At 51.4% G+C, this 27,075-nt stretch overlaps 1 protein-coding gene across 1 annotated transcript in view; it reads right to left on the reverse strand.

The window, feature by feature from the left end:
- Positions 1–25,951, reverse strand: part of SCYL1 (SCY1 like pseudokinase 1) — a 34,466-nt gene extending 8,515 nt beyond the window's left edge. The window contains exons 1-14 of the mRNA XM_045023199.1: positions 25,766–25,951; positions 23,917–24,057; positions 22,688–22,810; positions 21,319–21,539; positions 20,310–20,400; positions 18,862–19,017; positions 17,188–17,346; positions 16,143–16,250; positions 15,415–15,528; positions 11,826–11,981; positions 11,113–11,301; positions 10,805–10,880; positions 10,525–10,707; positions 7,259–7,398 (exon numbers count right to left, since the gene is read on the reverse strand). Coding sequence (XP_044879134.1) covers positions 7,259–7,398; positions 10,525–10,707; positions 10,805–10,880; positions 11,113–11,301; positions 11,826–11,981; positions 15,415–15,528; positions 16,143–16,250; positions 17,188–17,346; positions 18,862–19,017; positions 20,310–20,400; positions 21,319–21,539; positions 22,688–22,810; positions 23,917–24,057; positions 25,766–25,882 — 1,974 coding nt within the window. The 5' untranslated portion in view covers positions 25,883–25,951. The remainder of the gene's footprint in view (positions 1–7,258; positions 7,399–10,524; positions 10,708–10,804; positions 10,881–11,112; positions 11,302–11,825; positions 11,982–15,414; positions 15,529–16,142; positions 16,251–17,187; positions 17,347–18,861; positions 19,018–20,309; positions 20,401–21,318; positions 21,540–22,687; positions 22,811–23,916; positions 24,058–25,765) is intronic.
- Positions 25,952–27,075: the final 1,124 nt, after the last annotated feature.

Below are 27,075 nucleotides of genomic sequence, written 5' to 3' on the forward strand. Positions count from 1 at the left end.
CCGAACCGTCGTCGTGGGAAAGGTGCGTAGGTCCCGGATGATGGAGACCATTGTCTGGTGCCGAGATCGAGGGAGGCAGGCCCTGGCTAAACTGGAGTCGAGGACCGCTCCGATGAACTCCACTCGTTGCGATGGAGTTAAAGTGGACTTCTCGGCATTGATGAGAAGGCCCAGGAGCCGAAATAGGGCTAGTATTTCTGTCATCTGGTCCATTACCAGCTGTCGGGATGTCCCGCGAACCAGCCAGTCGTCGAGATACGGGTAGACGTGTATGCGACGACGGCGGAGGGCTGCGGCAACCACTGCCATGCACTTGGTAAAGACCCTTGGCGCGGTGGACAGGCCGAAGGGTAGCACAGCAAACTGGTAGTGCGCGCTGTTGACCACTAAGCGCAGGTAGCGTCGATGGGGAGGGTAAATCGCGACATGGAAGTACGCGTCCTTCATATCGAGGGCGGCAAACCAGTCTCCCGGATCCAGGGAGGGAATGATGGTCCCCAGGGTGACCATGCGAAACTTGAGCTTGAGCAGGTACCTGTTGAGCTCCCGGAGGTCTAGTATGGGTCGGAGACCTCCTTTCGCCTTGGGGATGAGAAAATATCGGGAATAAAATCCCCTGCCCCGCATGTCGTGCGGCACCTCCTCTATGGCCCCCAATCTCAACAGAGTCTCGACCTCTTGTAGGAGGAATTGCCCGTGAGAGGGGTCCCTGAAGAGGGACGGGGAAGGTGGGTGGGAAGGAGGGAGCGAAACAAACTGAAGGCGGTAACCATACTGGATAGTACGAAGGACCCAGTTGTCCGATGTTATTTGGGACCACGCCGGAAGGAAGTGGGAAAGGCGGTTGTAAAATAATGGGGTAGGATCCAGGAAAGAGACTGATGGGCCGTCCTCGGGCATCCCATCAAAAGGCCTGTTTGGGCCCTTGAGGGGCCTTGGAAGGGGCCTGGGCCTGGTTGCGTCTGTTGCCCGATGGTCTACGGCAGTTTAAGTTAGCATGCCGACTATTATACGGCTTTGACCTGGCCTGGGTAAAGGGCCGGTAGGGCTGCTGCCGGAATGACCTCCTCTGGGTAGCCGGTGTGTGCATACCCAAGGTACGAATGGCAATTCGACCATCTTTGAGGGTCTGAATTCTGGAGTCCGTTTTCTCCGAGAAGAGACCCTGAGTGTCGAACGGGAGGTCTTGAAGGGTGTACTGCACCTCAGGCGGCAAGGTGGAGGACTGCAGCCAGGAGATATGCCTCATGGTCACACCGGAGGTCAGGGTTCTGGCTCCTGAGTCCGCCGAGTCCAGAGCGGCCTGGATGGAGGACCGGGAGGCTTTTCTGCCTTCTTCCAAGAGGGCCGAGAACTCTTGACGTGAGGCTGTTGGGATCAGCTCCGAAAATTTCGCCAGGGACACCAAGATGTCAAAGGTGTAACGAGCGAGAAGAGACATCTGGTTGGCAATCCGGAGCTGGAGGCCACCCGCCAAATAGACCTTCCGGCCCAACAGGTCCATGCGTCGTGCGTCTTTGGATTTTGGCGCCGGAGCGGGCTGCCCATGCCTCTCCCGGTCATTTACGGACTGTACCACGAGGGAGTCCGGAGTCGGGTGCGTATAGAGGTACTCGTATCCGGTGGGCGGGACCGAGTACTTGCGCTCCACACCACGCGCGGTGGGAGGGACGGACGCCGGTGACTGCCAGATGGTAGTGGCATTCCGCTGTATGGTGCGGATGAAGGGCAGGGCCACCCGCAGCGGGGCCTCAGCTCCAATGACGTTGGTCACCGGGTCGTCATCCTCTGGGACCTCCGCCACGGGGAGGTCGATAGCCTTTGCCACCCGGCGAAGAAGGTCTTGGTGGGCCCGCAAGTCAATAGGAGGGGGGATCTGCTGTAGACGCCCCCGCCACCGCCTCATCCGGCGAGGATGATGAGGACAGACCTTGGACCACCACTTCTGGAGCTGGTTCTTCCAGGGGGTGTGAAGCCGCCTCGGACCCTGGATGCTGTGCGGGACCAGGTGGCGACGGGGCCTCACCCGGTGGTGATGGGGGAGGTCTGCTCACCGTGGCTTCGGGCACCCTATGTTCGGCGCCCACGTGCCTCGGGGGAAAGGGGAGTCCTTGAGGCTCGTGGTAGGCCCAGGGGACCCAAAAACCCCACTGCTGCGGTCCGTGGTCCTGGCCTTGGGGGTCGGCCCGGAGATCTCTCCCGCTGCCCGCCTGAGAGGCGACTGAGGGCTGACGAGAAGGCCAAGGTGGGGCAGAGGCGCTGAAAGATTGCGCCGTGGATGCCGGCAGTAGGTCCCTGGGCGGTGCCGAGGATCGGTGCCGGTCATCGCGGTGCCGGGATGGAGAGCGGGACCAGCGACTGTTGCGGTGCCGGGAGCTCGACCGTGACCTCGACCGACGGCGTCTGGAGCGGCTTCGGGAGTCACGGTGCCGGGAACGGTACCGGGATCCAGACCTCCCTCGGTACCGACGGTCGGGTGACTGGGACCGGGAGCGTCTCCGGGAGTGCGACCGGTACCGCGATGTTGAGCAGTACCGGGACTGCGACCGGTGCCGAGACGGGGAGCGGTACCGCGATGGTGAACCCGGGTCTGCGGGACCGGGAGCGGGACCGAGTCTGCGGGACCGGGAGCGGGACCGACGTCTATCTCGTCCGTCAGGGGGAGGCGGCCGCATCATCGCCGGCTTGCCCACTGACTGAACGGCCCGCACCGGCGGTGCCGGGGGCCGGAGGCTCGGTGCCTCTGTGAGCTCGATGAGCTCTCTCGCCGTCGAGAATGTCTCGGGCGTGGACGGGAGCTGCAGCTCAACCGCGGTTGGCACTGGGGAGCAGGGTGGTACCGGACTCAACGGCTCTTGCGGCGCCGGAGTCGACGGTACCGTGCACGGTTTGTGCACCGCCGCAGCCGGTACCGGAGGCGCCAGTGGTGGCTGGGCAAGCGGTCCCGTAGCATGCGGCTTAGAGGCCGTCTGCGCCATCTTCCGTTTCCTCGCTGGAGAGAGGGAACGGTGCCGGGACGCCGGTGCCGGCTGCGGAGCTCGAGCAGTCTCAGTACCGGAGCGGCTCGGGGCCGCTGGTGCGCTGCGCGCCGATGACGATTTTGGTGCCGCTGGGGTCGGCGCGGGAGGTTGAAGTGTCGCCTCCATAAGGAGCTGCTTCAGGCGAGTGTCCCGCTCCTTTCTAGTTCTCGGCTTAAACGCTGTGCAGATGGGACACTTATCTGGACGATGTGTCTCCCCGAGGCAGCGCAGGCAGGAGTCGTGCGGGTCCCCGACAGGCATGTGCCGCTGGCAAGCCGCACAGGGCTTAAACCCCGGTGCCTTGGGCATGAGCCCGCACCGGTTGTGGAAGAAGAGGGGCTAAACCCCCCTAATTCCCTTACTATACTATATCTAACTAAACTTATTCAACGAATCTAACAACTAAACTAACTTAACCAACTATGTACACGTAGGAAATAGAGAAATGCTAGGGCTGTGGAGGTAAAGGAGCACTCCACTGTTCCAACTGGCCGTCACGGGCGGTAAGAAGGAACTGAGGAGCGGACGGGCCGGCTGGGGTATATATTCAGCGCCATGGCGGCGCCACTCCAGGGGGCGCCCAGCCGGCCCGCCGGAGTTGCTAGGGTAAAAATGTTCCGAAGAGCCGTGCACGCGCGGCACGCACACCTACATGGAATGCATAGGAGCAATCACTCGAAGAAGAACTTCAACTTTACCCTAAATTTGTTGAGTCCGCGCAGGTCCAGAATGGGCCATAGACCCCCCTTTGCCTTGGGGATTAGAAAGTAACGGGAGTAAAACCCCCTGCCCCTCAGATCCCTTAGAACCTTCTCTATAGCTCCCATAGCCAGGAGTGTCTGCACCTCCTGTAGAAGGAGTTGCTCGTGAGAGGGGTCCCTGAAGAGGGACGGGGAGGGAGGGTGGGAAGTGGGGGGACAAAACAAATTGAAGTCAGTATCCACTTTCCACTATCCGTAGGACCCAAGCGTCTGACGTTATGCAGGACCACGCAGGGAGGAAATAGGAGAAGCGGTTGGTGAAAGGTGGGGAAGGATCCTGTAAGGAGACTGGTGCTCCGCCCTCAGGCGCAGCTTCAAAACTTTTGTTTGGGCCCCACTGATGGTTTGTGGGGGCCCTGGTTCTGGCCCATCTGAGAACCAGATTGCCTCCTCCTACCACTGCGGCCGCGTCTTCTAGAAAAGTCCTGTCTCGGCCGGGGGTTAAGGTAGGTGAGCTGCGGTTGGGGTCGGAAGGGCCTACGTTGCGTCACTGGGGTATGAATGCCCAATGAGTGCATGATGGCCCTGTTATCCTTCAGACTCTGGAGTCAGTTTTGTCTGAAAATAACCCCTGGCCATCAAAGGGCAGATCCTGAATTGTTTTTTGCAGCTCCGGTGGAAGACCGGACACCTGCAGCCACGAGATACAGCACATAGCTACACCCGAAGCTAGAGTCCTAGCCGCTGAGTCTGCTGCATCTATCGAAGCCTGCAAAGATGTCCTGGCTACTTTCTTGCCCTCCTCTAGCAAGGCCCCCAACTCCTCCCTGGACTCGTGAGGAACCAGCTCTTTGAACTTCCCCATTGATTTTCAGGTATTATAATTATGACGACTCCATAGGGCCTGCTGGTTAGCCACCCTAAGTTGTAGGCCACCAGTCGAATATATCTTGCACCCGAATAAATCCAGGCGTCTAGCATCCTTGGATTTAGGAGCGGGAGCTTGTTGACCGTGTCTTTCCCTCTCATTAATGGATTGCATGATGAGGGAGCACGGTTGGGGGTGAATGTACAAGTACTCATAGTCTTTGGAAGGGACCAAGTTCTTCCTCTCCACCCCCTTGGCAGTGGGAGGAATAGACGCCAGAGACTGCCAGATTGTATTGGCATTAGCCTGGATGGTCCTAATAAAGGGCAAGGCTATACGCATGGAGGCATTGGCAGATAAAATGTCCACCACCAGATCCTTGACCTCCACTACCTCCTCCATCTGGAGGTTCATGTTCTGTGCCACCCTACGAAGCAAGTCTTGGTGCGCACAGAGGTCTATAGGTAGTGGGCCAGAGGAGGACGTGCCTGCCACCGCCTCGTCAGGGGAGGACGAGGAGGATACGCCCGGGACTAAAGGGCCCTGGGGCAAGTCCTGCTGGGGGGGGATCTGGCTGCCCTAGGTCCTCCATGCTAGGGGCATGGGCCTGAGCTGAGGGTAGGGCCATCACCTCCAAGCCCCCTGTGCGGGGGCGACTGACAGTGGCCTCCAGGACCCGAGGTTCTGAGTGGGCAGAACGAGAAGCTCCCGATGAGACACCTTGGGCCTGATGGTATGCCCAAGGGGTCCAAAAGGACCATTGTGGGGGTCCCTGAGCAGGATCCTGCCCCTCACTGTGCCATTGGCTAGTGCTGTCTGCATCTTGGTCATGGACGCAGTAGCCACTCTCCGCTTGGGACGGCCTCGAGTTGGGGTGGGAAGGCCAAGGTGGAGCCGATCGCTCATGCTGGGTTGCACTGTCATGTGTCGCTGCCCCGCACTGTGGGAACGGTGATCGGCACTGTGGTCTCGAGCGGTACCGCGATCTGGACCGGGACCGACAGTCATATCGGTGCCGGGAGGTAGATCTGGATCTCGATGAAGATCTACGAGTGGAGCAGCGCCGGGAACGACTCCGAGGAGAGCGGTGCCGGGAGCTGGAGCTGGACCAATACCGATCGAATCGGGAAGGAGATCTTCTTGAGGCGAGCAGCGATGTGAATATGACAGGCGCCGAGATGGTGATCGGTGCCAGGACTGAGAGCGGTGCCGTGGAGGAGACCAGCGCCTGGATCGGGACTGTGACCTGGACTGGGACCGAGATCGGTGCCAATCCTTCTCGCGCTGCGATGGAAGGCAGATCATGGAGGGCTTCCCTATCGATGAACAGCCTGCACCGGTGGTACCGAAGTTTGTGACGGTCCCAGCTCGGTGAGCGCAATCAGGTTGTGAGCAGTGGAGAAAGTCTCCGGGGTGGAAGGCAGGCTGAGCTCGACCACAGTGTGCATCAGGGAGCTTGTGCGCACCGGACTCAACGGTGCTTGTGGCGCTGGAATCGACGGTGCCAGAGTTGGCGCCTTCGCGGGACAGTCCGGCACGGGATGCTTCTCCAAGGGAGGCACAGGCGGTGCCGGCAACTGTACAGGAGCAGCAGGTTGCTTGTGCTGCTTCCTGGCTCCCAGAGACAGCGAGCAGTGCCGTGCTGGTAATGGTGCCAGCAACGTCCGGTGTCGGGAGTCTTTGCCGGTGCTGGGTCTATCCAATGCCGGAGGCGCGCCTCACACCGACAGCGCCGGGTCTCGGTGCGGGGCAGAGGGCGTCGGGCTAAGTGCCGCTTCCATGAGGAGCTGCTTCAAACGAAAGTCCCGCTCCTTTTTTGTGAGGCTTGAATGCCTTACAAATGCGGCACTTATCTGATTGATGGGATTCCCCCAGGCACTTCAGACAGGAGTTGTGGGGGTCTCCCATAGGCATCCGCTTGAAGCAGGCTGAGCAGGGTTTGAAGCCCGAGACCTAGGTATGAGCCCGGTATCGGGAAGGAGGGAAGGGGAGAAGCCCCTTACCTCCAATTATTATATACACTAACTACAAAAACTACTATTAACTACAACTAGAAACTACTAACAACTACAAACTATCTACAGGTATAAACAAGCAAAAAGCTAGGGAAGTGGAGATCAGCTATGCCACAATCCACAGTTCCAATGACCGTCACGGGCGGTAAGAAGGAACTGAGGGGGCGCTGGGTCGGCAGGGGCATATATTCGGCGCCATTAAGGCGCCACTCCAGGGAGTGCCTCAGCCGACCCACTGAGTGTTGCTAGGATAAAAATCTTCCAACAATTGTGCATGCGGCGCACGCACACCTAATTTAAATCGATATGAGCAAGCACTCGAAGAAGAATCTTTTTAACAACAACAGGTTCTTGGGGCAGAATTGTTTCTGGGGAACTGGACATGGGGCACTGGTATCTAGGCTGAGAAATCTGAAACAGAATTTCCCTGCATGCTGTTTGTAACCACTTCTGCCCCAGGACTGTGCATGCAGTGTAAATAAATAAGTTACACTAAAAAATTGCCCCTCACTCTACTAATTTCCCCACCAGACTATAAGCTCCCAAATCTGCTCAAACTCAGCAGAGAGGTCACAAGTCCTTAATCCAATCACTGAGGCAGCCCACCTGTCATCCTCAAACAAACTCTATTGCAGACAGAAGTGTGTTGCTCACCTCCAAGCTTCCCCAGTCATCATCGTCCCATCTATCTGTGGAGTTCTCTTCTTCCTCGGTCACATCCCCCTCCAGATCCCACCGGCTGGATGGAACGGGAGCTGCTGGCAATGTTGTCGGGGAAGTGATGTGGCTGGCTCCTTGAAGACAAAAGCCCACAGTATTAGAAGGTGTCCTTTCTCTGACAGTGGCCAGCACTGAGCGCTTCAGAGGAACTGTGCCCAAGTTTTCTCCTATCTCCTATTACAGCTAGGGCCTGTCAACACAGGGACTGCTATGGCTATACTGATCAATTTCCCCAGGGGATCCCTTCCAAATCCCTTGTTCATTTAATATTTTAATGTTGAAAGATGCTAATTGCTGCCATCACCCGAATCTTTGATCCAAAAACAATCACAGCCCTAGTTACAGCCAATGGGTGCGCCAAGCAGACTCAACGGAAAGAGCAATTAAGCAACTTTATGTAGTAGAGACAGCTACAAAGAATGGAGGGATTGACCAATGCATCTGGCAGGTCAGAGCCAAGACTGCAGGGACTAGGAGATCAGTTGCAGCCTGTGTGTGTTGGTGGCAGGAAGCCCAGGGAAGCACTGAGTATTTGAGAGAGGAAACGAGGGACAGAACGTCTTGGGCACAGAGTGATAGACTGGGATCAGGTTACTTCCGAACCTTCTCTGTTACGCTACATAGATCGAGCTCCTTGAGTCTAAGTCCCCCCATGGGGAACAGAAATTTGTCACTGTAACACACAAAGACCTAACAAGATCCAATGGCTGGAAGCGGAAACTAGAAGAATTGAGACAAGATATAAAGCACACATTTTGAATAGGGTGCAGAGAGAATTGAGTTAAATCAGCAAGCAGGAAACTTGGATTTAAATCATCCATTGTTAATTTTATTTTACATTTGTACTTTTAAATTATTTGCCTAACCAAAAGTTATTTTCACTGGTTGTAATCATTAAAACATGCTGATTTGCAACTAAATATTGCGTTTACATTAAATGTGATGCTATTTTTTGCTAACCAGGTGGATGCACTACACCAGACATGGGCAAACTACAGCCTGCGGGCCACATCCAGCCCACGGGACCGTCTTGCCCGGCCCCATAGCTCCCGGCCAGGGAGCCTATTCCCCATCCCCTCCCCCGCAGCCACGCCACCCACACTCTGGCCTGCCACTCCCGCTGGGCAGCGTGGAGTGTGCAGCTGGCTCTGGCCAGGTGTCATGGCTGCAAGCTCCTGCTGCTGGTAAGGGGGTAGGGAGCGGGGGGGTTGGGTAAGGGAGCGAGGGTCCTGGGGGGCAGTCAGAGAGGAGGGGACGGTCGGATGGGGCGGAGGTTCTGGTGGGGCGGTCAGGGGATGGGGAACAGGGAGGGTTGGGAGTGGGAGTCCCAGGCGGCCTGTCAGGGTGCAGGGATGTGGATAGGGGACAGGAGGGCAGTCAGGGGACAGGGAGCAGGGGGGGTTGGAGGTTCTGAGGGGGGCAGTCAAGTGGGAGGGGACGAATAGGGGGTGGGGGCCAGGCTGTTTGGGGAGGCACAGCCTTCCCTACCTGGTCCTCCATACAGTTGCGCAACCCCGATGTGGCCCTCGGGCCAAAAAGTTTGCCCACCCCTGCCCTACACATTTATTTAAGAAATTATATAGCTTAACATACATTTATTCAGAGTCTTAAGTCTTACTTTTTTTTATTTCAGAAATGGTGAATAATGCATTTCTTATTTATTAGGTGATTAATTGTGATCTGTGGAATTCAATTAGCAATGAGCAAAACTAGCTTTTTAATTTTTGTATTAGCTAAATAGAACTACTTAAAATGTGCTGGAAAATGAAAGTTTATTAAAAACATATTTTGTATGTAAAATTAATGGATTTATTATTCATAGACTGGAAGAGGAAATACAAGCTTTCCTGCTTTTTCAACTCCCAATCAGTTTATTAACTTCAAATGAACCAGTCATTGAACTAAACTTCTCGAATAAAGAGGATATTGCTGTCAAAAGCTGGCTCAGTACTTCAACAAACTCTGGCTCCAGGTGCTTAGGTGGTGATTTCCATCAGTTAAGTGGTTTGATTTTCTTTAAAACTTTGGCACCACGTATATACTGCTTAATATTTTTTTTTCATTTAATTTAAATGCTTCACTCTAGTATTTTTAGGCCTCAACACAGTTTATCAAGATTTCAAATTTAATTTTAAGTAGGCTTACTTTTTAATTAATTTGAATGAAAAAAATCTGATTTCTTTCATTATTTGAATTAAAATCATTCATTTTTATTCACCATTAGAGTGAGGGTAATAGAACAAGTTAACAAGGATTGCAGTGGATTTTCCATCACAGTCCATTTTTAAATCAAGATGGGATGTTTTTCTAAGAGACCTGTTCTATTTCAAATAGGAATTAACACAAGGAAATCCTATGGCCCTGCGTTACAGCAGAGGTCAGACTAGATGATCACAAGGTCCCTTTCTGGCCTCAAACATCTGTGAAAAGCTTGCTAGAGGGGCAGACTTGAGGATTTCTGATCAAGAAAACTGCCTGCTGTTGTTTGGTTCTACTGTGTTCAGGGAAACAGGACTTTGTGTGCATTCTTTATAAATAAACAAGATTACATCAAGATTAAAGTTGGGCAAAACAAAATTCAGCAAACAGTAAATTAGCTAAAAATGCATTTTGAGGGGCACTAAAAACTATATGCCATATTCACCCTTAGCTTGCAAATAGTTTTAGTTAAAAACATTATTTCTTTTCCCCAAAAAATGTCAAAACTGTTTGTTTTGTCAATTTCGACTTTTTGTTTAGAAAAGTTTCATTTACAAATTTAGCTTAGATTAAAAAAACAAAAAGTGTTTTGTGTTTTTCATTTTGCTTCAGGTGTTTTTTTGAGCTGAAACAATGTTTTTCATTTCAGCAACCACCACCATCACCCCCCCTCAAAAAAATCATGTATTCGCTCAGCTCTAACTAAAAATATACCTGACTTGCGTCACTGAATTCCCTTTTTCTGGAAACAACCCTGCGAAGTCCCAAATACTGACCAACTGCTTGAGCCAAAGGGGCAACCATCCTTATAATTACACTCTGGCTAGTCTTCTGTAGGCTAACTGCGTGTCACGCAAACAAGCATTTCCTTCTATCGCTTGAGATGGTGCTGCTGGCTTCAGTGAGATTTGCCGCATGGCTACTCAATTCTCTGATGCCACCACCCCAGGGTGAATAAAGCCCAAATCAAGCTTTGAGATTACAGCTGTGCAAAGACTGACCGACACTGGGTGGCTCCGGTGCACCTCCAGTGGGGGTTTCCACAGCTGTTTGTTCTACCGTGGTCCCGGCATTTGTTCGGATTAGCTTCGACGTAAGCGATGAGACCCCTGTCACGGCCCACCCTGCCCAGCTGGCAGCTGCTCCCATCCCAGGGCTGGTTGATGCTGCGTGAACATCCTTCTCTGCAAAGGGAGCAGAAAGAAAAGGGGAAAAAAGTCCATTAGTTCTGTCTGGTGTTTAAATGCCTGAAAACTTCAGCATGATATTAGGATCGCTCACCCAGTTCAGAGAGCTGAGATGGGTCTTCAGAGACAGTTTCTAGCTTAGTCACGAAGCTTCGAATGGCCTTGAAAGTCTAGGAGATTGAAGTTACTTTATTATTATATGCTGTAGAGATACCCCCATCATACAGTGGGAGCCCTTGTTGCACCAGTGACTGCACTGACCCCCAACTGAGATTGGATGCCACCATCATACTGGGCACTAGAATGGACTGGTTCAAGGTTGGAGGCCCCCGTTGTGCTGGGCATCAGAGCTGGAGGCTTGGAGTTGGTGGCTCTGCAAATTTCACTGCAGATCCAACTCACCTGATCCCTGACTGTCTTCTCAGGGTCAACTGTCAGCGCACAGAGAACCGGCAGGATTTTGAATGCACAGTCATTCATAGAGTAGAAGTTGTGAGTGGCAGCGAATCCCAAGACGCCCGCTGCCCGGGAGGGGGCAAATGGGTCTTTTGTGGCACGGCTGAAGGCAGAGATCAAAATTCTTTGTCTAGTCTGGAAACAAGAGAATGGGCAATTTATTATGTGTATTATGGTAGCACCCAGGAGCCCCAGTCACAGACCCATTGTGCTAGCCCTGCAGAAATACATAAAAAAACAGTCCCTGCCGTGATGAGTTTTCAGTGTAAATAGACTAGACAGACACAGGGTGGGAGAAAGGAAGATTATCCATGTTTTACAGCCAAAGAACAATGAAGCATTTTGCCCAAGGTTACACTGACTTTGTAGCAGAGCCTGGAATCAAAGCCAGGCCTTCCAGGCTCTGGGCTGGTACTTTAACCACAAAACCCTCCTGTCCCCTTCTCCTGAAAGCTAGACCACTGCTGGGATCTACAATCCACAATTCCCCACTTAAAGAGGGTCTCAATCTTCCTCTGCATCATCTGAAGCCTTGGTGAGAAATAGGCATTTTAAAGGGAAATCACCCTGGGAAAGAAACCAGGGTCTGTGTCCCTATTTTCCCCATCCCGCCTGGCATCGGGTCCTCCTGGAGTGCAGGAAACAATCTCACTACTCACGCTGGCATTGAGGTAAGGACCGATCTTTCCAAGGCACACAGTGGTGTTGCAACGAATGGGCCCCTGGTCGTCCTTGGCCTGCAGACGGGCAAAGTGCTTCATCAGCTCCATGTTGAGATTGTTCTCGTTCAGCTTGGGGGCCAGCAGCAGCATTGACTGTGAGGGGAGGAAAGATGCTGGTCATAGAGTAGTTCAGGTCTAATAACATCTAGCTCTTACACAGCACTTGTCATCAGTAGCTCTCAAAGTGCCTTACAAAGGAGGTTGGTACTATTATCCCCATTGTATACATGGGGAAACAGAGTCATGGGGCTGGTAAAGTGATTTGCCTAAGGTCACCCAGCAGGCAAGTGGGAGAGACAGGAATTTAACCCAGGTCTCCTGAGTCCCAGTCTAATGCTAACCCATTAGGCCATGGTGCCTCCCTAGCTCATAGGATGTGTTGACAGCATGGCTAATAACAGGGAGTAACTCCTGAAGCATCTCGTTGTACAGCTGTAGTAGGGCTTTTATCCTCTGTAGGACACTAGTATTATGCAACATTTATATCACAATAGAACTTAGAGGATTTGGGCCCCGTTGTGTCAGGCACTGTACAAACAGAATAATGATAGCTGGACTAAACCTTTTTGACAAAACAATTTTCCATAGAAAAATAGAGTCTGGTGGAAACAAACAATGTGAGGGAACGTAGTTTTCGATAAAATTCTCAATGGAAGGAAGTCAAAGCGATTTGTTTATACTGTTTCAGCTGTTCATTTAACTTTATTTAGTTTCTACTTCTATATTATAATAATTTTAATATTAGATTATATGTACTGTATTGACTTACATTTAATATTTTATAGTGTTTTGACACACCAAACTATTTCAACATTATTATACAAAATGAGAGGCTAAATGATTCACGGTTTCATTTTATTTCGCCAACATATATATTATATTAATTTTTAATTTATAGTATAATTTATATATTGTTTTGACATAAACTAAATATTTTTACCTTATTAAAATGAAACAATTTGACATTATCAAAACAAAACGTTTCAATGGCTCCAAATCAAAATTTTTCAGAGCTTCCATTCTGTGGAAAATTTAGGAATCAGAACAAAAATCATTTTTGAAATGTCAGAATTTCCCACCGAATGGAAATTCCACTGCCCAGCCAACTCTAATTAAACACAGCACACCCTGCCCCCTGAGAGTTTAAGGACAAGTCTGGGCCCCATTGTTTCAGGCACTGTACAAACATATAATAATGGTAGTAACTGTCCCAAAATCAGGCAACAGAGTAACATCCCTTGGGGTTTGGATCTGACACTATGTCCTGCAGTGACAGACATTTCTATAGCCCTTTGTCTGCCAATGAATCCCCTTAGGATAGTGGCAAAGGTTGGGTTAAAGCTAATTAAAACTGGGAGAGAAGGTGGTAACTGCTGCCCTTCATTAAAGGGAGTTGTAAGAAGCTATTAAAGCTTCTTTATGGACTCAGAGCTGAAACATTAGGGGGCCTGCAAACAAAACGTGTGTTTTGGCTCCTGAGGCTGCTCAGGCATTTGCATTCAGGGGGCAGAGGGGCTTCCCTGGGTATTGTTTTAGTAGAGGGGTGAGCAGAGAAAACAGCCAGGATGCACCAGACACAGAAGCACTTGGAAAGGACCCTGAAAAAAAGCCAAGAGAAAGCTTCTGAGCAGAGTACTGGCTGAAAGCAGCTGGGAGCAAAGAAACATCAAACAAAGAGATGTCCTGTTGTTTGATTCCTGCTGTGTTCAGAGAAAACAGCACTCTCTACATTCTTTGTAAATAAACAGGATTGCATCAAAGAAAACCTGATGCTATCATCAATTTCTCCTCCTAACCAAACAGCCTGGGGGACCCCAAATTTTGGCTAACTACTCAGATCAAAAAGGGGGAATATCCAGCTCTTAACATTCATACATCCCAGAGCAGTTTACAAAGGAGGATCACTATCACTATCTGCATTTTTCAGATGGGGGAAAAAGACAGGTGGGTGACTTGCCCGAGATGAATGGCAAAGCTGGGAACAGGTTTCAGAGTGGTAGCCGTGTTAGTCTATATTAGCAAAAACAACGAGGAGTCCTTGTGGCACCTCAGAGACTAATTTGTTAGTCCCCACATAAATTTGTTAGTCTCTAAGGTGCCACAAGGACTCCTCGTTGTTAAAGCTGGAAACAGAATCCAGGCCCAAGGGGAGTGGGGGAGGGAGAGGACTCAGTTAGAGACATTGGAAAGGGATCTAGTTTTCAGAGGGTGGGTGCTCAGTACTTCCTGCAAATCAGGCCTCTTTCTAAAAGGCATCAAATCAGGCAACTAAAATCACTAGTCACTTTTGAGAAATCCTTGCCCGTGTCTCCTGAGTCCTTGGTCCAAAGCACTATCCACAGACCATGTTGCCTATCTATCCAGCCAGTGTACACAGCAAAAAGTGCACCCTCTGAAAACTGACAGGACTCAGGACAGACTTGTCTGAGGTTCTTTATGGGAAAGGCTGTCCAGATCATGCAAACCAATATCACATAAAACCTCCTCCCCGTGCAGAGGTAAGAAATAGCAACAGGGTCTGACAAGATCAATAGTCCAAAGCAGCATCATTTTCCCTCTTAACGCCACACCATCAGCATCCTTCAAGGAGGAACAGAGCAACCCTGAAATTGATTTCTAGATTATAAAGTCAGAAGGGATCACTGCGTTCATCTAGTGCAGGGGTCGGTAACCTTTCAGAAGTGGTGTGCCAAGTCTTCATTTATTCACTCTGATTTAAGGTTTCGCATGCCAGTAATACATTTTAACGTTTTTAGAAGGTCTCTTTCTATAAGTCTATAATATAGAACTAAACTATTGTATGTAAAGTAAATAAGGTTTTTAAAATGTTTAAGAAGCTTAATTTAAAATTAAATTAAAATGCAGAGCCCCCCGGACCGGGGGCCAGGACCCAGGCAGTGTGAGTGCCATTGAAAATCACACGTGCCATAAGTTGCCTACCCCTCATCTAGTGTGACCTGTATCACACACAGACTTCTCTATGTTAATTCCTATTTGAACCAGAGCAGATCCATTGGAAAAACATTCCAGCTTGATTTTAAAATGATCAGTGATGGAGAATCCACCACATCCCTTGGCAAGTTGTTCCAATGGTTATTTATCCTATTAAAAATGTGCACCTTATTTCCAGTCTGACTTTTTCTAGCTTCAACTTCCAACCACTAGGTCTTATTAGACCTGTCTCTGCTAGACCGAAGAGCCCATTAAAAAAGATTTGTGGCCTATGTATGTACTTACAAACTGTGACCAAGTCACCTTTTAAACTTCTCTCTGATAAGCTAAATTAATTGAGCTTCTGGAGTCTCTCACTGTCAGGCAGGTTTTTCAACCCTTTAATCATTCTCCTGGCTCTACTCTGAACCCTCTACACTTTATCCATATCCTTCTTGGAAGTGTGGACATCAGAACTGGACACAGTATTCCAGCAGTGGTTGCACCAGTGCCAGATACCGAGGTAATGGAACCTCCCTACTCGAGTTCCCCATTTATACATCCAAAGATCACATTAGCCCTTCTGTTGTTCTACCTTCACTGTCTGCTCACGAATGGCTGGGTTGGTGTCCAGGAAGCCATGCACAACGTGGGGAAAGATCTGGGTGTTGACGGTGGGTTCGTTGAGGTATTGGATGAAGTTTTCCATCTGCAACACACACACACACACACACACACACGTATGTGCCGCCAGTCAGGACTTAATGTTTGGTCTAGTGCTGAGGAAGATCTATGCACAGTCAAAATTAGCAGGGCTCAACACCATCTGGGGAAAGCCAAGAGGAGAACCCAGATGTCCTGATTCCCAATCACCTATTCTAAGCCCTTGACATCACATCTTTCCACAGCCAGGAACAGATCCAGAAATCCTGGCTCCGAGTCACCCCTGCAGCACGCTTCTTCCCAGAGCTGGGCACAGAACCCAGGCAACCTAATTCTTAGTCCCCTTGTCCTAACAACTAAGAGGTACTCTCTCCCAAAGCAGAACCCAAAAATCCGGTCTGCTAATTCTTTGATCTAGCCACAAAACCATTCCCCTCCCAGAGCTGAGACGAGAACCCAGGAGTTCCAACTCCCATTCTCCTTGGTTCTAACCACTAGACAGGCACCATTCCTCTCCCAGAGCCAGGGACAGAACCCAAAAGTTCAGACTCCCCATCCCCTCCTTGTTCTAACAAGAACAAAAAAATACTGCTCCTGCCAATCCGTCTGAGCCCTGGATCCACCCAACTGCACAGATGCGAAGCCAGGCTGATCACTGACCTGCTGCAGCAGCCGTATCCTCATGGCTCGGTCGGTGGAGGAGAACATTTTGACGATGACAGGAATGATCTTCTGCTGATACTCTTCAGTGTTCAGGAACTTCCCCACCTGCAAAAATACTGGAAGTTAAAGAGGAGGCTTTGATTCCGGAGGAGATGAGGGGCATGCAAAGCTTTAGTGTGGAGATGGAAAGTGGTGAGGTGTGCCCATGAGCCTTCCAGAGATAAGATAATCCTAGCTGGGCCACACCAAGAAATTAATCTGTAGATGGTGCCAAGAGCTGATGTCAGTACTCCAGGAACATCTCCAACATGGTCCATGTATCTCGGGAATGGAGTCCCCATATTTTTACATACATACACACACACACACACACGATGAGGAATGTGTAGTGATGGCCTCAGTTTCCCTTTTCCTGGCATGGGATAGGGGAAAGTAAGGGAAGTGGGGGGTGGGAATGAGAGAGCACACAGAGCCCTGGCATGGAGGGAGAATCAAGGACTCTAATATAGGCGGAGTGAATGTAGCACATCCAGCCCTCCATGAGAGGTGGACGTTGCAGGGAGTCCCTGAATGAGAGGGTGGTTCACAGGCCGCTTGTGCGGGAAATGGAGAGATGCAAGGACCCCTGGTGTATGCAACGTGTGCAGCCTACAGAAGCTACGAAGCGCGCAACCCCTTAATAGGGCAGTTTAGCCCTAAAATGGCTCTCTCCCCCAACTTCACTGAGTTACAGGCGGAGATCCAGCCCTCTGGGGCTCTAGCGAAGAGAGCAACAGTCTGCTCCCACTTTGAACTGTCCCTATAGTGTTACTTTGTGTTTGCCTGTCTCCTCCCTGTCACTTCCATAGGTCCTGCTCAGTCGCAGGAGATCTCCAGAAGCAACTGCTCTCCCCTCCCCACAAGCAAAGTCCACTTGCTAGCAGTCCTTGCTCGCTCTGGGAACTACAATCCTCAGAATGCCCAGAGACTGGAAACAGGCCTGTAGCCCCATCCCGTCACAAGATGTAAACAGAGGAATGCCACCATTAGAACAGCAGCTCACCTTGAAGAGTGGGGTCAGGATGACAGCACCAGCGCTACCAAACTCAAAGGCCGTCAGCAGCTGTGGGAGGATCTTGTGCCGGCAGAAATCTTCGGGGAAGGTGTCTAGGTTGTTGCTCAGCTCCTGGAAGAACTTCTGCCGTTCTGCTGGTTCCTTAATCTGCCAGGACAGGGGGAAAGGGAAATGGGGTCACTGGGCAGACTAGCCTGCTCCTTGTGGCTCCATTCTGCCCTTTGAAGCTGCCAACAAGAGAACCAATGACAATGGTGGCTTGGATGGCGCAGTCTCCTCTCCCACTAGGAAATGGATGGAAATAGTAAATTCTTGTTCTACCACACAGGGGCATGAATTTCCAGCTCTGCTAACATGGGCTGGAGTTGAACCAGTGACTTAAAGTTGAAGTGGTCTTTATCCTATATAACCCTGAACCCATCAGTCCAGGGGTGAAAGTAACTTATAGGACTTACCGGTACTGCCGGAGTCCTGAGGGGGGCGTGGCCTCCTCCCAAAGAGGCGTGGCCTCTCAAGATTTAAAGGCCCTGGGGAACCAGCTGTGGCTGGGAGACCCAGAGCCTTTAAATCAACCAGGGGCTCCCAGCTGCAGAGGTGGCTGGGAGCCCCCCGGTGCTCAGGGGCAAATTAAAGGCCCAGGGCTCTGGCTGCCAGGGGGAACCCCGAGCTTTGCGGGGCTGGGGCAGGGATTTAAAGGGCCCAGAGCTCCTGCCGCTGAGGGAAGCCCAGAGCCCTTTAAATCCTGGCCCCAGCCCGGCTGCCAGAGCCGTGGCCGGGATTCAAAGGGCTCTGGGCTGCCCGCGGCGGGGGGGAGCTCTGAGCCCTTTAAATCCCAGCTGCGGACGGGATTCAAAGGGCTCTGGGCTGGCCGCAGCGGCGGGGACCTCTGAGCCCTTTAAATCTCAGCCGCGGCCAGGATTGAAAGGGCTCTGGGCTGCCAGCAGCAGGGGGGACCTCTGAGCCCTTTAAATCCCAGCCACGGCCAGGATTGAAAGGGCTCTGGGCTGCCTGCAGCCGCGGGGAGCTCTGAGCCCTTTAAATCCCGGCCCCAGCCCGACCGCCAGAGCTGTGGCTGGGATTGAAAGGGCTCTGGGCTGCCTGCGGCTCTTGCCGGTATGCCATACCGGACCGTACCAGCTTACTTTCACCTCTGCACCAGTTCCTCCCACAACTTGGGGCCACATCAGAACTAATGCCTTGTGGAATGAAAAGACACCTTACCCCTTTCCCTGCCCCCTAAGCCAATCAGTCCCCATACCCTGCAGCAGGATTGATGCCAGTACTCCCTAGAGAGGAAAGGCCTCACATCCCATTCCCCACCTCCCTGATCCAGCTAGTCTCCCCCTCAGGGCTGGTGCCCTCTGGAGGGGAAGGGCCTCATATCCCATTCCCCACCACAGCCAGTTCCCTCTCAACCTCCCCCTAAAATTAATTGTGCTCCGGAAGCCACTTTTCCCCATCAAAGGAGCGTATAACAGACCCAAGACAAAGGTCAGTACTGCCCAAGGCAAGTTCAGTGGGACCATAAACCAATGCAGGGGGTCCTCAAGCCCCAGCAATTGATTGGACACTGTCTTGGGCACCTCTGGCCTACACAGAGGAGTTCTAATACTTTCCACCCCTCCTGACCGGAGGTGACAAGGCTACAGACATCGCTCTCACCTGGATCTCTTCCAGGAAAAGGTTGGTCTCTACAAAGCTGTTCTTCATGAAGCCATTGGGGCCCCGGCAGTTCTGGAGGAACTTGGCAGGGTTGGGGCGGATTTTGGGGTTGGCCCCCACCAGTTCACAGTAGTGGGGGACCAGCGATTTGGGGATCTGGAGAGAGGATAAACAGATTCTACAGTCAGGAAGAGGTGTCCCCCATGTGTGTTAAGCATTTGCTATGTATACTAATTAGTTTGGGATCTTTTCAGCTTGGATGGCAAAGCAGCTGACAATGGCCAATGGATCTCATTATCCTTGTTTTAGGAATGAGGAAACTGGGGCACAGGAAAACAGGCTGAGCTGCCCAAGGTGACACAGCAATTCCATGGCAGAACTGGGAAGAGAACCCAGGAATCCTGACTCCTGTCCCCACCCCTCCCAAAGCTGGGAATAGAATCCAGGAGTCCTGGCTGCTTCCCCTCCCTCACACTAATCACTAGACTTCCCACCCCTGCCCTCCCAGAACTGGGAGTAGAACTCAGGAGCCCTGACTTCCAGCCCCTCCTGCTCTAACCCCTAGACGCCAATCCCTCTAGAGTTCCCAGCTCCCAGTTTGTGCCCTATCTATTGCACTCCATTGCTATTCTACAGCACAACCACAGAACTCTTTAACAACCCGTTTTAAATTGCACAGCTCCATAAGGGACTGCGTAAGGAATAGTACCTGCACATCCTTGTCATGCTCCTATAAGTCTGGCCAATAAACAAAACAGAAGGGCCACTATTTAACCACAGGATGGACAGACGCAGGGCAATATACTACCAGTTCCCCACCAATGCACCCCTATAGAAAACTGCATCGACTCACCCTCACATTAACAGGGTGAAGCTGACAGTTAGCTCTGGGGCATGTGGCCTAGCAAACTGGGACAAAGGAGACTTTGGTTCTATTCCTGGCTCTACCATTGGCCTGCTGGGTAACATCTTGCCCCCTCTGTGCTTCAGTTTCCCCATCTGTAAAATGGGAATAATGGGTCTAACCTCCTTTGTAAAGCCTCTATGATCTACTGATGAAAAATGCTACATAAGAGCTAGGGTCTATTATTACTGAAGTCAATGGAGCCTGAAAGAGACATTCTCCCTGCACAGCATATTGCGAAACCCACCAGCAATCAACTTTCCCTGCTGGGTCCCTTGTGTGTGTAACCCTGATCCACTCCACGTGGTGCTGTCCCCCTCTAGCCATGGCTGGGCCACAGACAGAGGTTGATGAGTCTGCTACAGCTTGGTTCTTTCAGCACACGTCACAGAGGCTCCTGATTCTGGGTTTGATTCCTGTTGCCAACAATCCACCCACCGGTGTAATATTACAAGTAGAGGGATTGGAGCCAGGCGGATCTGCTGATTAATTACTTTGCCAGGCCCTGTCACAGAGCAGGTAGGAAGGGGACTGACCACATTACCTTGCCGAGGGATCGCAAGGAGGATGGGCGGGGCAGGGTGCCATTGAAAACCTCCCAGATCAGACAGCCAAGACGCCACATGTCCGCGGACCTGGCACAGCAGAAGAACCGATGTAACTTTCCCAGTGGTTTCCCCATGGGGAAGGAAAATGCAACCCAGCTGTATTTTGCATAGCATGATCCATACAAACTGCACCCTAAGACACTTTAGGGTTAGGCAGAAGGGCTATGCAGAAAAATAAAAATAGGGGACCTTGAAATGAGACGGAGGCTCTTGCATGCACGTGCACTCACTGTCAAGAGGTGGCAAGGATTAGATAAGCAGAACGGGCCGTAGAGGGGGAGACAGCAATTCTGTTTGCAGACAAGCGTCTTGCACACACGGAAAAGAAGCAGGTGCCGGGTGAACTGAGAGAAGAGCAGATTGAGAGATGCAGGGAGGAGGATTCCTGAGGGTAAGGGTCTGCAGAGGAAAAGGCTCTTGCACATGCACACAGCAGGACATTGTAGAGAAAGAAAGACTAGGTCATGGAGGGTGACTGGAGAAAGATCACAGAGTGAGTTAACAATGAGGAGGGTAATACGGAACTGGTCCCTGAAATAACAATAAAACCCCAGCAATGCATGTACGGCACACCAAGCCGAGTTCACAGCCTCTCCCTTCTAGACCCTGGGCTTTGTTAGTTATTGGGCTCAATGAAGGAATGACAGGGAGAAATTCTCTGGCCTGTGTTAAACAAGAGGTCAGACATAATGGTCCCTCCTGGTCTTAACATCTACAAATCTATTTGTATTACGGTAGTGTCTAGAGAGGCCCTGACAGAGATTGGGAGGCCTCTGTCGTGCCGCGTGCACTGCAGACCTCATTCAGCTGAGATTAGGGGGCCCATCGTACTGGGCACTGCACAGTCACACAGTGAGAGAGAGTCTCTGCCCTCAAAGAGCTTACAGTCTAACTAGATAAAAGGGTGGGAGGAGAGTAACGGGCCCCTCCCCATCTCCCACTCACCATTTCTCCCCAGGGGTTTTGCTGTTGTCTGTTTTCTCTGGTGGGTCGTATCTCTCCAGCTCAGGGATCCCTTTCCGAGGCGGGGTGTTGTCACCCTGGGTCGAGTACATGTAATCCAGGCCACCCAGCTTCCACTCACCAGCACGGTCCACAAAAACAGCAGCCATGCACACATTATTGTGGATGAGGTTGCAGTCATTCACCAGGAAGCTGAGAGCTTTCTGGAAAGGCAAGGGAAGGACAAGTGAGAGGAGCAATCAGCTGGGACCCTCGTGAGAAGAACCTTAGAGACAGAATGGTCTAGTTGAGGGGTGGGATTGGGAGTCAGAACTCCTGAGTTCCATTCCCAGTTCTAGGACAGGAATGGGGTCTGGTGGGTTAGAGTCTGGGAGCCAAGGCTCCTGGGTTCCATTCTTAGCTGTAGGTCATGAGTGGGGTCTAGCTGTGAGAGAAGAGCGGGGCGGGGCTGGGAGTCAGGACTCCTGAGTTCTATTGCCAGCTCTGCAACTGATTTCCTGTGTCCCCTTGGACAAGTCACCTTCCTTTTCCACACCTCAGTTTCCACATCTATAAAATAGGGATAATGCTATTCACTTGACTCATAGTTGGTTTACCCCAATATCCTGGATCAGACAATAAGATAACATAGTGGGCAATGGCAGAAGTCTCTTTCTAACCTCAGTTGGGTCTAACCTGGACAGTTCTACCCCTGGACAGATCAAGGGATCATTGGCAGGACTGCAGCCCTCAACAGCTATACCTGGTTAAAGAAGAAGCAGAAGAGGTGTGTTCTGTCTGGGCACAACTCGAAAACTCACCAGGGCACAGCAAAATAAATTATCGTTATTACTATGTCAGCACATTGCTCCATTAAAACTAGGCTTGGAAAGATTAGATTTTTATTGGTAAATCTCGATTTCACTGTACACACAAATCAACGAAAAAATATCTCCTTCAATAACAGAAATGTACAGATAGGCAAAGTAAGAAAAATGCTGTTTAAGCACATAGTAGAGTTTGATTAAAGGATATTTACTTTTTATTTTCTGACATGTGAAGTTGACAGTTTGTTTTAACGGCTATAAAGTCTTAACTTTTTGAATCTCAACATCTACTGCCATTAAATAATTAGCCTGAGACCCCTATTGTCTAACCCCACTCCCGTAATTTCCTGCAACTGTGAAATTTTAAAACCAATAAAAATTGGAAAACATGTTAAAAATAAAGACCAATATTATCTGTCAAAATTAAAAATAATAAAAATCTAATTCTGCCAAGCTGAGGGGCAACCAAGACTGGGGGCTACGGGCAAAGGATTTGGTGATTTAGGATTTTCCTCACAGGCATGCTTGAAATCACTGTATCTTACCACAATCTGATGGAGGCCCCACGATATCTCCTGTTCGTTTAGCCCGCCAGAGTCTGCTTTCGACTTCAGGTAAGTACTCAGAGATGTCACAGGCTCTGTCACCACGTGCAAACATTTCTCTGTCTATCCCCCCCGCAAAAAAAACACCATGTTTCTTTTTGTTACAGAAGCACCTAGAGGCTCCAACTGAGACCTGAGCCCCTTTGTGCTGGGCACATTATTAGTAGTATTATAGTAGCATTGTGAAGCCCCAACCAAGATCAAAAGGTCCTGTTGGACCTGGCGTTGCACAGACCACCCCCACAACTGAGATCAGGGATCCAGTCGGGTAGGACGCCACAAAGACCCCCACAACTGAGATCAGAGAGGCACTTCACAGACCATCCCCAATTGAGACTGGAGCCCCTGTTGTGCCAGGCACTGCATAACCCCCCTCCAACTGAGACTGGGGCCGCTGTTGTGCCAGGCACTGCACAATGCTCTCCTTTCCCCCACTAATTGAGAGCAAGGACCCCTTACTGCCAGTCACTGCGCAGAATCTCCCAACCAAGATAGGGGACTGCACAGACACAAACATCCCAGCAAGATCAGGGACCCCCATTGTGCCAGGCTCCACACAGATCCCCCCACAAATAAGATCAAGGGACCCTTCGTGCCAGCCACTGCACAGACACCACTGCCACAGCCAACACTGACTGACCCATCCCCATTAGGGGGTCCAGCATGCAGCCCCTGGCATGGCAAAAGGCCCAGATCTCTGTCAGGATCCATGCGGTGCCCTAAAGAGGACCGCCAATCTTGTTCAGGGTTGCTGGGCCCTACCATAATACAAATATATTGATAATAAATAAATGCATCCAGTATAGGAAGACAAAAGTGTTATACACTGTGCTGTCCCATTGCAAGCTGGACATGTCGGGTCACACCGCTTTATCCAGATTCAGGATTGGCTGCAGTTTCATAAAGGCAGCCGATAAAGAACATAATTCCATACAGTATCAAGCCAGCACCCTAAGCATTGGTGTTTTTCAGCATAGGAGAAACAGTCTGGGGCAGAGATCACCCTTTACTCCACGCCAGATGTGATTCAAATCCAGCCCTGTTCAGGGCCTCAAACACTACCGCAAACCAAAATCATAATCATCAAAGCCTGTGGACATGGCCACAATACGAAATCATAAATATAACAGACGCTAGGTATCGCCACAAATAAAAATCATAACCAGTACCTCCAATCCATCGATGTAGGACAGAATATTGGGGTGTCGGAGAGTTTTGAAGCGTTTGAAAGCTGCCTTGGCGACCTGTGTCTGTTCATCCGAATTAGGTTTAACTTCATAGACGAAAACAGATACCAGATCCCCTGTGGTCTGAAGAAAAACAAAAAAGTGTAATGTGCTATTTATTTAAGGATGTCTATCGTCCTATAGTATCTGAGCAGTGCTAATATCCCCATTGTACAGATGGTGAAACTGAGGCACAGAAAAAGGACGTGACTTTGCCAGAAGCTGGGAAAAGGTGACAGGAGATGGATGGATCACTTGATGATTGCCCTGTTCTGTTCATTCCTCTGAAGCACCTGGCATTGGCCCCTGTCAGAAGACAGGCTACTGGGCTAGACAGACCTTTGATCTGACCCAGTATGGCCGTTCTTATGTTCTTACTTGCCCAAGGTCTGTGGAATTGAACCCAGGTCTCCTGGGTCCCATGCTGGCATTCAAATTGCTGGCTCATCTTTCCTCCCATGTGGGACAGCGGGGAGTCAGGGATGGTTTGTTTGGGGGAGGCAATGTAGTCTAGTGGACAGAGCATTGCACTCACAAGACTTGGGTTCTATTCCAGGCTCAACTACTGGCCTGCTAAGTGACATTTGGCAAGTCCCATCCCCACTCTGTGCCTCAGTTTCCGCACATATAAAATGGGGATAATGATACCAACTTGCTTTGAAAGGGGGTTTTGTGATCTACTGATGAAAAGCTCCATACCAGAGCTAGATATTAAATAATTATTACTATTATTATTATATGGACCCTACAATGAGGGTAACTGTCTGCCTTTGGGGTGGAACACAGCAGCCACTCTGGAAGCAGGCTAAACCCTCCCATTTTCATGCTGCTACTTGTCCCCTGACCCTAGGGGACTACAGTTAGTACTAGATCCGGGCCTTGGCTGTCCCCCAGCTGCTTTGGAAAGTGATGTGTGTGTGTATGGGGGAGACCCTTGAGACTAAGGAGGAACTAGAGAAGCCCTCAATTGGGGGTCCCTGGACCTTTATTTTTGGGGATGCTCAGGAGTGGGGAGAGCTTGGAGGGACCCTGAAAATCCTTGTTACTGGCGGAAGCAATAGCCTAGAGGGCCCCCTGAAACATCCCTCTATCCTAGTGGGGTCCCCCTGGAACCCCTTCTATCCTTGAGAACAGTATCTGAGTGGAGGCTTGGACCACACCCTCCCATAAACCAGGGGAGAAGCAAAACTCTGGGGATCATTAAACACCTGTTCTGGGGGGTCCTGGAAACCCTGCCTCCGTCCAAGAGCTCTCTCAAACTCCCCCTTTACACCAAGAGCAGGGCTTGAACCCCCCCCCCCATATCCCCCACCTCTAGCTCAGGCTGGGGAAGAGAAGCCTGGATACCCTAACCCTCTACACCCCGGCCAAGGGATGAGGGCCTAGAAACCCACTCTTGAACCCCGGACTGGGGGTGGGGGTTGGAAACCTCCACCCGTACCCCGGGATGGGGAGGGAGAGGCCTGGAAACCTACCTCCCCCCCGTACCTCTGGGAGGGGAGCCTGGAAACCTCTCCCCCCCGCCGCCGTATCCCGGGTTGGGGACCTTGGAAACAACAGCCCCCCCTCGTACCCCGGGCTGGAGAGGGGGAGGCCTGGAAACCTACCTCCCCCCCATACCCCTGGCTGGGGAGCCTGGAAACCTCCCCCCGTACCCCAGGCTGGGGAGGAGGAAACCTGGAAACCTCCCCGTGTCCCGGGCTGGCGGTCCCGGTGGCGGCGGCTCCAGACCGGGGAGGCCCCGCCACGTCAGGCGGGCGGAGGCCGGGCCGGGCCCAAGGGGGGGATTCACCTTCCTCTTGCCCCGGTGCAGCTGCCAGGGCCCCGCGGGCTCCCCCCGCTCCGCGCCCGCCTCCGCGCCGAACTCATAGGGGAAATCCCGGACCGGGTCCCGGGAGAAGAACCACATCGTCCGGCCGGGCCGCTCCGGGACCGGGATCCGGCTCCTCCGGGCTGCGCGGAGCAGACGGGCCGCCAGGGGGCAGCAGAGAGCGCGGCGCTGCGGTGGGGGGAGCGGGGAAGGAGGCTGGGAGGGGCTGAGCAGGGGAGCTATGATGGGGGAGGGGAAGGCCTGGGGCAGAGCTGATCCCGGAGCCGCACACTCTGGTATGGGGCAGAAGGGCCTCAGGGCTCCTGCCAGTTGCTGCCTGTGTTTTGCTGGTGGAGCTGTCCAGGCACAAAGAGGTCACCTGATAGTCCACAGGGTCCCACAGCAAGTGAGTGACAGCCTGGGAATGGGACCCAGGAGTCCTGCCTCCCACTCTCTGCTCCACCACTAACCCAGGCTCTCCTCCTTGAGTCAGGAATAAAACTCTGTCTCCCAGTCTCTGTTCTAACCCTGAGATGACCACCAGCACCCCCAACATTTTTTGTGGGGAACTGTTTTTTATTTGTCTAGTATAACTGAGAAATTAGATGTGTTCTGTTCCTAGCTGTGCTGGGTGACCTTGGACAAGACATTTCACCTGTCTGTGCATCAGTTTCCCCCTCTGTAAAATGGGTGTAATGATACCGACCTCCCTTGACAAGCACTTTCAGATCTAGAGATGCTATCTAGGAGCTAGGTATTATTGTGAAGCTTGACAAATTCAAACTAGAAATATAGTGCAATTTTTTAAAAGGGAAGGTGATTAACTACTACTAGAATAGTTGGCCTTGAGCTGTGGTGGATTTTCCATCACTTGGAGTCTTTCAATCAAGGCTAGATGTCTTTCTAAACAATCTGTTCAAGCGCAAACAGAGATTATTAGCTTAATGCAGAAATCACTTACTGTGTGAGGTTCTCTGGTCTTAAAATCTATTAATCTATTCCTCACACGATAGGACAGAGGAGGGGAACCTTTTTTCTATACTAGGCCATTGACTCAGAAAAAAATCAATCGCGGGCCACACACAAGTAAAAAGCAAGAGTCTGATTCAAAGCCCCCAGCCCCACCCCTTCTGCCTTGAAGCCCTGAGACCCCCCAGCATGGCCACCGGCCCCGCCCCAGGCTAGCTCCCCAGCCCCAGAGGAGTGCCGGGAGGGCGGGTGGCACGTGGCCCCAGCCCCGGAGCACCTGGAAGGCGGACAGCGCACAGCCACAGCCTTCCCAGCCCCAGAAC

The sequence above is a fragment of the Mauremys mutica genome, chromosome 7 (genome assembly GCF_020497125.1).
Source record: "Mauremys mutica isolate MM-2020 ecotype Southern chromosome 7, ASM2049712v1, whole genome shotgun sequence".
Taxonomy (NCBI): domain Eukaryota; kingdom Metazoa; phylum Chordata; order Testudines; family Geoemydidae; genus Mauremys; species Mauremys mutica.